The 10,560-nt window shown below is 36.1% G+C and overlaps 1 protein-coding gene across 2 annotated transcripts; it reads right to left on the minus strand.

Moving 5' to 3' along the window:
• Nucleotides 1–4,062: 4,062 nt before the first annotated feature.
• LOC116180822 (protein FAM98B) lies at nucleotides 4,063–9,614 on the minus strand. 2 transcript variants are annotated; one of them, XM_031500959.1, is made up of 6 exons: nucleotides 9,600–9,614; nucleotides 9,487–9,543; nucleotides 9,080–9,440; nucleotides 8,742–9,032; nucleotides 5,119–5,319; nucleotides 4,063–5,068 (listed from the first exon to the last, which is right to left on the minus strand). In XM_031500959.1, the coding sequence occupies exons 2-6, from the start codon at nucleotides 9,534–9,536 to the stop codon at nucleotides 4,208–4,210; spliced, it is 1,764 nt and encodes a 587-aa protein (XP_031356819.1). In that variant the 5' UTR covers nucleotides 9,537–9,543; nucleotides 9,600–9,614; the 3' UTR covers nucleotides 4,063–4,207. The 2 variants fall into 2 exon arrangements, with proteins under 2 accessions (XP_031356819.1, XP_031356818.1); XM_031500958.1 differs by having other exon boundaries at nucleotides 9,487–9,552.
• Nucleotides 9,615–10,560: the final 946 nt, after the last annotated feature.

Consider the following 10,560-nt stretch of genomic DNA (forward strand, 5'->3'; position numbering starts at 1 on the left):
ACGAAAAATGGATTGTTCTTTTTGCGAACTTCGAGTAAAAATTATAAATCGTACCAGTGTGGAATGTTCTATCGACTTTAAACACAATCCCGTGCAAGAAATTACCAATAACAGTAGAAAATTAGTTTTCCGATCATTGAGTATGATGTGTTGCCTACAAACCAGGCTGTATATTTATCAAGTTTTTTCTGTCGTATCCGACCGTTGGCTCAGTTAGTCTATTTTGGCCTTTAGAATACAAAACGACCAGAGCCTGAACACCTACATCAAATGATATGTAACCTTTGTTTATTGACTACGGTCATTGAATAATTTTAGTTTATTCCATAATTAATAGTTGATCTTAAATATCGTCCCGACATCTGGCGTAATTAAGTCAGACTCAGATGTTACCAATAAATGTAGCGGGCACCTCTATATTACCAATTATATGAGTTTGTTTAAGTTTAGGGACAGGATGTCACCACTGGGCACGAACAGATTTCCCTTTAACTACACGAGCTGCGAGTCATTAAACTACGCTTAATTCGAAAAGTTACGTTTTTCACACCAACATAATATATAAAATACCTAGATACCGCCATCCTTAACAAACGTACCTCGGTTTTTAAAAAACATATCAAAGAAATTTGTACATCTCTCCATTACTTTCTAACCAAGAAGAAACATGTTCTATCTCATTTTATTGCATTAACCACTACGTCGTACGCGAATCGGACGCTTAAAACAAACTTAGCGCGTCCCATAAGTCATGTGACAGTTGACACATTTCACGATCGCGCGAAATCAAATCTAACTAAAAATATTCGCCCTAAACATGATGGACGGTTTTTTTCACTAAATATTATGTAATTATTGCGTTATCAAATGTATATGAATAACATTAGTGCTTGCCATAATGATAGACGCGTCCATAATTGTTATTCCTGAAATAGTTTTATTACATAGAGCTACGCCATTCAAATTTGGGACTATGTTTACCTTGTTTGGCATGATGTGCTGCAGTAAATTCATTGCTGGCTTGCAGAATATCAAAAAAACCGTACGTAAGTAAAGTTTATGTTCAACATTTTAATTTTAATTGCATGCTTTTAGGCGTAATGGTAACGGAGATTAAGTTGCGACAGGAAGTGAATTCGTTTCCAATTATCATTTTGGCCTATATGATGTTGATGCAGTGCGTTTGTATCATGATCACAAAGAAGGATCCGTGCAATATTCTTAGGAAATTTATAGACTGTGTGTGCGTACAATATCAAATTTTGGTCGCTACTCGTCTTGCCTACCTTTCGGCATATGTCCAATCGGTGGGGTTTCTTTTTGAAATTATAGTGCTAATTATANTATGTAACCTTTGTTTATTGACTACGGTCATTGAATAATTTTAGTTTATTCCATAATTAATAGTTGATGATCTTAAATATCGTCCCGTCATCTGGCGTAATTAGGTCAGACTCAGATGTTACCAATAAATGTAGGGCACCTCTATATTACCATTATATTAGTTGTTTAAGTTTAGGGACAGATGTCACCACTGGCACGAAACAGATTTCCTTTAACACACGAGCTGCGAGTTCATTAAACTAACGTTAGATGTCGAAAAGTTACGTTTTCAAACATAGATATATATCTATGTTTTCAAATGTAAATCCTTTATGCAAAAAGGGACTCGTTTTGGTCACTATTTTGTAACATTTCGGTAGAGGGTAGCAATAGCACTTATCTCATTACGGTGTCCTGATGTACTTAATTGGGGATAATCAAGCAAATCGCGAAATTTCAATATGGGTACTCGATATTTGTGTAGCCTGGTTTGTAGGCAACACATCATGCTCAATGAACAGAAAACGAACATTTGTTTTTGCAATTCGTAACTTCTTATGCATGGGAGTTTATTTAAAGCACTTGGAAGAACAATTTCAATACAGGTACATTAAAGTGAACCATTTTACAACAACTTTCACATGAAGATCGCACAAACAACACATTTTTGGGTGCTTGCAAACTGCGTAACACTTTCGCTCCGTTTCGTTGCCAATTTCACTACCGTTTTTATAACTTTAGTTCTGTCGAATGAACTCAAAGCTCAATTGTTTAATGAATAGCTTCGCACCATCGGCAGCTGCTGCAATCATGTAATCGTTCCGATTTTAACGTTAAGAAGTTTGAATTGCGTTTGAATGGGTTTTCTGCGAGTTCTCCAACGTGTCCTCCTGTTTTGGTTACAAAGCCTTTCCCTTTTCGATTTGTGTTGTCCGATTTCAATGCTAACGTTTCACACCCATCGAGAACTACCAGTCTTCTGATCGGACGACCCAGAGCGATCAGTATCATTTTCCGCAATGCCCGAGTCTGCCGCTTTCCTGTCACTCCCAGTAGCCAGTTCCACAATTTAAACCTGTAAGCGAGAAAGGAATGATAACAAAGTTTAATTTTTGATTATAAATTAAACAAACATTTATGCATTTTAGGTTAAATCTTCATATATCTATGGTTAAACAAAGTCACTAAATATAGTGACTTTATGGTTAAAATTATCGCTCTGACATCTAACGTTAGTTACATAAAGTATATAAAAAAATTAGTGTGGCGACATCTTTGAGGTATAGGTTGCAACTAAAATAATGTTGGTAATAAAGTGTCCTGCATTTATCGATAAAATTTTAGTCCTCAATAATAAAGACAGATGTCATCACAATGTATATTGCTTGGATTATTTTAATATTACCATTGAATTTATAACTATTGAAAACAGTCACATATCCTGCCATTTAACCCGCGCTTCTGATAGTTATAAATTCAATGATATTACCAAAAACTCAGGCAATGCTATAAACATTTTGAAATTTGTGCCTTTCACTGTCAAAGAAGTAAACAACGAAACTCGAAAATTAAACTTTTCGCTCCTGTATTATAGCGTATTCCTTTTCGTCAGCGTTTTTGGATTGCCATAGGGCATAGGACAGGGCGAGTGAACGAAAGGCCGTCCGTACAGATCTTTTGACGATTTTAATAAAGTATCTGTTCGCAATATACGAGTTAAATCGCCATAAGAGTACGCCGCAATAAATAAGAATTTTAAATGGGTGTTCATTTTAAGGACTTTTGAGAGCTAAGTTTCATGTGCGTTAGGTTAGATACAAGATTTGTAAAAATTTAAAACGCCCAAACTAATCTGACCTAACCTAACTAGCACTCTAACCTAACCTCACTAAAATTTTATTTTAACATTCGATCTCCTCGCACATTATATTCTCCTGATACCAGATTTCTGAGCTAACCTAACTAGCACGCTAACCTAACCTCAGGGCAAAAAACCAATTTCGACAAAAAATTCCAAAGGGCTGTAACTTTTGATCTAGTAGCCCGATCTTGGAACTGTTTGAAATTATGGATTCTGCAGGCCACATTCTATAAGAAAACTTTTTTTCCCGGTTGATCTGAGAAAATTTTTTTTTGCGCCTCAAAAAAAGGCAGTGTATAACCCTCCTTTTTACCAAAAATCGACTACACCAGAATTTCTCGGGAAAAAACTTTTTTTTATTAATTTTGGTGCGTAGAATCCAAAACGATTCGTACTTTTTCGATCAGACTTCTCAATCAAAAGTTATAGACTAGAAACCAATTTCGAAAGAAAATTCAAAGAGCTGTAACTTTTGATCTGTACCCCATCTGAACGGCGCCCATTGGATGGTGATAACATCAGCGTACAAATACCACGCAACAAGCGATCGATTGACACTATTAATTAACTTGTTAAAAAACACCAAACGATTAAACTCACTTCTTTCACTTCACTTGAGTCTCTATTTAAACGACACTAGCTTTCTTTGTAATATTGGCTCGTGGGAAAACTCTCTAATTTATATTTGAAGACAAAAAAATGCGATAGCTGCTCGATGAACATCATGGCCCCACGTTGGGCGTCAAAATTAATGCCGTGGACTCCACGCCCGGCGCCAAAATAGCGTGTATTGAACGTGAAAATATCGCTGCGGGTCCCACGTTGGGCACCAACGTTAAATCCAACCAGGAAAAGTGGTTTTTGTAATAAAAGGCGAATCAAGTATTGTTAATTTTATTAAATAACATGCATACACAATATACAAAAATCATATAAATTAAAATCGCGATTGTTATGATTAAGACTATAGCCAGATTAAAAACGGGATCTCATGGTAAATGGTACACTAATAAATTAGTCAATTTACCGGTAGGATCCACCTCCACGATTATAATTCGACCTACCTCCCCGCCCCCTGCCCCTATTATCGCGATCTCTCGATTGATACTGCATATTGTGTTGGCTCTCCTGGACGTACTGGTCGGCATACGTGCTCTTACTCTGCTGAAATTGATCGAAAGTTTTCGCCCGTTTCGGCTCCTGATACGATTGACCGCCGTAACTACCGGCGCTATCGAAACCCTTCGAGTATCCCCCTTGCGAATATCCACCGCTGTCTCGGGAATATCCGCTGTTGCTATCTCGAGAATATCCGCTATTATCTTGAGAATATCCACTATCTCGCGAATAACCGCTATTGCTGTCTCTGCCATACCCGCTGTTGCCACTTTGAGAATATCCGCCTCCTCGAGAATATCCGCTGTTACTGTCTCGCGAATAACTGTCAATCGATTTCCCACCTAATCCGCCATTGTTATCTCTCGAAAAACCTCCCGAATAATTACTACCGCGCGAAGTATCTCCGTAGCTTCCCGCGCTATCGAACGACCCTCGATTGTTCGAATAACTTCCCCGCGAATAACTACTTACGCCGCCACCTCGCGAATTGTCGCCCTGAGAGTAACCGTAGCTTCCCGCACTGTCAAACGAGCTTCGGTTGCCGGCGTAATTCCCTTGCGAAAAGTTACCGGCACCGCCGCCCCTGGAATTCGAACTATTAAAACCACCTCCTTGTGAGAAATTACTGCCGCCGCCTCCTCTCGAGAAATTGCCAGCTCCTCCGCGGCCGCCTCCGCCCATGGGACCCGCGTTGCGCTGCTGCCACGGTGGCATTTCGGGAGGAGGAGGCGCCTGCTCTGACGTTCGGCCGCCGCGATCGGGCACCTTAAAAACCTAGAGTGAGAAAGACTGGGAATTTGTCACGAAAAACTCACAGCGCCTATGATGACTCGATTTATGGACGATTTGGTGTGCTTGCGTACCGCCGCGTTGCTGGTCTTCTCGATGATGGCGACGTCGTCGCGCGCCGCAAGCAAATCGGCGATGCCGATCTCGGGTTCGGGGGTCAGCGGTTTGCGTTTCTCGCCGTAGTCTCGTTCAAATTTGCCGTCCTTTCCTTTCGTCTTCCCCGACCACTAAAATGGCAAAAGTTACACTCAACAATCCTAAAGAAGACTTGGAAAGAGGTTCCTGCAAAAATTCGAGGATTTTTCATTAAATATTTTTTGGAATGTTTTCAAAATTCGTTAAAACCTACAAATAAACCGATTTTTGAAGATTCCAAAACAGATTTTTCAAAAATTTCTAAAAAAATTCCAAAATAGGTATTCAAAAAAATTCTTTAGCCATCCACAGATTTCTTCAAGATTCCTAAACATTTTTTTAAATATTTTAAAAATTCCTTAAAAACTACGAAGCAACAGATTTCTTGAAGATGCGGAAATCGGTTTTCCAAAAAGAGGTTTCTACAAAAATTCTCGAAGATTTTCAAGAAAGGTTTTTACGACAATTCTTGGGAGTTTTTAATTAAATGATGTTTTTGGGAACATTCCCAGAAAATTCTAAGAACCTTTAAGTTCCAAAACAGGATTTCAAGAAAGACTGTTAAGAAACATTTTCTCGAAAGACTTGAAAAGGGGTTTCTAAAAAAAATTCTGCCAGATTTTTTATCGAATTTTTTTAATATTTCTTAAGATTTTCAAGACAAAACTGAAAAGAAGTCCCTTTAAAAATTCTTGAAAAGTTTTTATCAAGATTCTTTTGGAATATTTTGAAAAAATCCCTTGACACAGATTCCAGAATAAATTTCCAAGAAAGACTTGCAAAAACGTTTCTGCAAAAATGCTTAACGAGTTTTTTGGAGTATTTAAAAAATCCCATAAAAGAGCCCGGAACAGGTTTTCAAGAAAGACTTGAAAAAATGTTATTGAGGGGCAAAAATTAAGGATTTCTTAATATTTCAAAAATCCCTTAAAATTCCAGGCTAAGTTTTTCTTGAAAGAGGTTTCTGAAAAAGAAGATTTATCAAATGATTTTTTTAGAATGTTTCAAAAAAATTCTTTAAAAAAATTCCAGAACAGGTTTTCAAGGCTAATGAAGTCTCTGCAGAAATTAAAAATTTGTGATTAAAAGATTTTTTTAATATTTCGAAGAAAATTCCGTAAGATCCCAGAACAGATTTTCAAGAAAGACTTGAAAAAGTTTCTGCAAACATTCTTACGGATTTTTTAGACTATTTCAAAAAATTTCTTAAAAAAGATATCAGAACGGGTTCAACAAAGACTCGAAAAAAGGTTTCTGCAAAAATTAAGGATTTTTATTAGATGATTTTTTTTAATTTCAAAAATCCCTTAAGATTCCAGAATAAGTTTTTCTTGAAAGACTTGACAAGAGGTTTCTTAAAAAATGATGATTTTTAGAATGTTTAAAAAAAATTATTAAAAAAGATTCCTGAACAGATTTTCAAGAAAGACTTGAAAAAGTTCCTGCAAACATTCTTACGAATTTTTTATCCAAGGATTTTTTAGAATATTTCAACAAAATTTCTTAGAAAAAATTCCAGAACAGGTTATCAAAAAAGACTCGAAAAAAGGTTTCTGCAAAAATGAGGATTTTGACTGATTTTTTTTTATATTCCGAAGAAAATTCCTTAATATTCCAAAACAGATTTACAAGAATGAGTAGAAAAGTTTCTACAAAAAATCATAAGGATTTTTTAGAATATTTCAAAAAATCCCTTACAACGATTCCAGAACAGGTTTTCAAGAGAGTTGAAAAAAGGTTTCTGTAAAAATTATTGAGGATTTTTTATTAAATGATTTTTTAAATATTTCTGAGAAAATTCCTTAAGATTCCAGAACAGATTTTCAAGAAATACTTGAAAAAGTTTCTGTAGAAACTCTTAAAATTTAAAATTCCTAAATAGGTTTTAAAGAAAGACTTCAAAAGAGGTTTCAGCAAATTTTTTTCTTGAAGACTTGAAAAGGGGTGTCTGAGAGAAGATTTTTGTCAAATGATGATTTTTAGAATGTTTCAAAAAATTCTTAAAAAAGATTCCAGAACAGATTTTCAAGAAAGACTTTAAAAAGTTTCTGCAGACATTCTTACGAATTGTTTATCCAAGGATTTTTTAGAATATTTCAACAAAGTTTCTTAGAAAAAATTCCAGAACAGGTTATCAAAAAAGACTCGAAAAAAGGTTTCTGCAAAAATGAGAATTTTTGATTATGATTTTTTTTATATTCCGAAGAAAACTCCTTAAGATTCCAAAACAATTTTCAAGAATGAGTAGAAAAGTTTCTGCAAAAATCATAAGGATTTTTTAGAATATTTCAAAAAATCCCTTACGATTCCAGAACAGGTTTTCAAGAAAGACTTGAAAAAGGGTTTCTGCACAAAATCTTGAAGATTTTTTTGAAAAATTTAAAAATCCTTAAAAAAGATTCCAAAACAGGTTTTCAAGAGAGTTGAAAAAAGGTTTCTGTAAAAATTGAGGATTTTTCATTAAATGATTTTTTTTAATATTTCTGAGAAAATTGCTTAAGATTTGAAACATTTGAAAAAGTTTCTGTAGAAATTCTTAACATTTAAAATTCCTAAATAGGTTTTCAAGAAAGACTTCAAGAAGTTTCTGCAAATTTCATGAAAATTTTTTATCAAATAATTTTTTTGAATATTTCGAAATGAATCCCTTCAGAAATATTCCAGAAAAGGTTTTCAAAAAAGGCCTGAAAAAATGTTTGTACAAACATTCTCGAGGATTTCTCATTAAGCGATTTCTTTTTCGAATACATTTCGAACAAAATTCCTAAATCAACTAAAAATCAACAGATATCTTGACGATTTCTCATTCCAAAGAGACTTTGAATGAGGATTTTACAAAAATTCATATTCTTTAACATATTCTGAAAAAAATCCTTAAAAACTAAGAACCAACAAGAACACTTGAAGAAAGTTTCTGCAAAAATTATGGAAGATTTTTTTAGAATGTTTCGAAAAAATCCCATAGGAAAGATTCCAGATCAGATTTTCAAGAAAGGCATGAAAAGAGATTTCTGAAACAGTTCTTGCGGATTTTTATCAGCCGATTTTTTTTATATTTCGAAAATCCTCAAGGTTCCAGAACAGGTTTTCAAAAAAAACTCGATGAGATGTTTCTGAAAAAATTCTTGAAGATTCTTTTTCAAATAATTTTTTTGCAATATTGAAAAAATCTACGAGGATTTTTCATTCAATGTTATTTTTTTTTATATCTCGAAAAAAATGCTTAAGAAGAACCTCGAAAAGAACCATCAAACAATTTCCCAAACAGGTTTTCTAGACTTGGAAAGAGGTTTCTGCAAAAATTCCAAGATTTTCCATAAAATGATGTTTTTCGGAATATTTCTTAAAAAATACATTCTTTGAAGATTCCTAAACAGGGTTTCCAAAACGACTTTGAAAGAAGATTCTACAAAACTTTCATTAAATGATTCTTTGCAAAATTTCAAAGAAAAGTTGTCCTTAAAAACAAAAAATCATTTTTTGAAAATTTGCACTTAGCCCGAGATGATCTCACCTGAAACGACTGTATGGTACAATCGAGCCGTTTCAACAGCATCTCCCTTCGTATAAAATATTCGTCGTGCAAATCTCGATTGACCGTTTCGAGCGTTTCCCACTGCTCCTCGGACAACGTACCGCTAAAAATCGGACTGCCGATCAGATCTTTCGGTGCTTTCGCGATCAAATTCTGTATGCTGGGTACGAGTTTCTTAAGCAAAAGTTGCATCGTTATATTCTTCGGCGGTTGAGGGTAGCCCAAGATTTGCAGGATTTTTCGTAAATCGCTCGCCTGTTCTGACTCTTTCTGCAAAAATCGGATTTAGCGGGGCGCGCGGCAAAAATCGCACCTACCAATTTCAAGTCCAGTCGCTTCCCCGGTTGATTTTCGCGTAAGATTCGAGCGGCCATCAGTTCCGAAGTTAAATACCTGACGAGCAGGTGTCGATCTTCTGGCGTGTTTAGACGGTCCGAGACGGGTCCCTGCACGAGACGCTCGTAGGGGCAGCTCAGCTCGTGCAGAAAGGAGCTCGTTTCCATGATGAACGTGCTCGAGTCTTCGGGGGTTGCGATCGTGTTGATGTGCTCGTCCAAGTTGCATATTTCTCGCAGCTCGTTCGCGAGAAAACTGACCAATTTTGTGTACTCGACACTCTTGGGGCCTTCATCTAGGGCGGTCGACAATTGATTTTCGGACAGGAGAGCTTCATCGTAACTAACATAACCTCACTTTATTGTTATTGACTTATTTCTCTACTTACCCGACGTTTTTGATTGACTTTAAGAGTTCGGACCGCTGATTGGGGTCCATTTCATCACTGCAATTGCTAATTATTATTCATTAACGTATATTTAACGATATCGGCATCCTTACCTATTTCGAGAGGGGTTTAAACATTGAGTTTCTAACTCAATGGGTTTAAAGTTAAATCATTGAACTCAGCCACTATCGCCATTTCGAGGGTGACGAATCCGCGGGATTTTCAAATGGCGAAATGACTTGAAATGGTCGAAGCCACTTTTTTTTATTAAAGTGGAGATTGTAAGTCAAGATTTCAACGTCAATTGCCAGCACATCAATATCCAAGAAGTGCGGATTAGTAAAGGCGATTGAAGAAAAGTATATAAAGTGTGTTGCCTATACACATGCAAGATATTGAGCTTTTCCAGAATGGAAATCCGCTATACCTTTTATTTGTTTCTTTAATGGTAGATATAAGTTTGGTTTAAATGAGGATACAAAGATGTAAGGTTAAACAAGATACGAAGAATCGCATACGATTTTTAGTAGGGGAATTTTTTGTCACTCCGCTCGTATTCGGAAACCACACCTTTGATCCGGTTCGTATTCAATACGACAGATCCTTGAACTCGTAGAAACCGATTGGCGAACAGGATAGAAAAACAGACGGACAAAACAATCACATAAGGAGAATTTTTTTCTTTCGAAAAATTCCCGTGAAATTGAATGCACAAGAACATCAACTGGAAATGTGTTCAGCACTGGTTCAAAGCGGGGTTTCAGGGTATCTTCGGCGCATCCAGAAGTGTGATACATTTGCGTTGACGAGGTTCTTAAAAACTGTCATACATTTTGAGATGCATTTAAATAAGTTTCCTCAACGACTTCTAAGAGCCGAAAAATCTCCGAGATCCTTTAATAGTGTACCCAGGCAAGCACCGAGAGACTGCACAACCAGTGTCGGATTAACCAATAGGCAAGGTAGGCAATCCGGCAATGCATGTGGGAGTTTGAGATTTCTATTTCCCTTCAAATACCCTGTATAGGTCATCGTCGGATGCAAGCAATCAAGTAGTTGTAGATTGTGGGGACA

The sequence above is a fragment of the Photinus pyralis genome, unplaced genomic scaffold (genome assembly GCF_008802855.1).
Source record: "Photinus pyralis isolate 1611_PpyrPB1 unplaced genomic scaffold, Ppyr1.3 Ppyr1.4_LG9, whole genome shotgun sequence".
NCBI lineage: Eukaryota > Metazoa > Arthropoda > Insecta > Coleoptera > Lampyridae > Photinus > Photinus pyralis.

Coding starts and splice junctions, on each gene's coding strand:
- LOC116180822 (XM_031500959.1), bottom strand. CDS start 9,536: ATGGACCCCAATCAGCGGTCCGAACTCTTAAAGTCAATCAAAAACGTC. Junction 9,441..9,486: donor AAGTCAATCAAAAACGTCGG/GTAAGTAGAGAA, acceptor AGGTTATGTTAG/TTACGATGAAGCTCTCCTGT. Junction 9,033..9,079: donor AGCGACTGGACTTGAAATTG/GTAGGTGCGATT, acceptor CGATTTTTGCAG/AAAGAGTCAGAACAGGCGAG.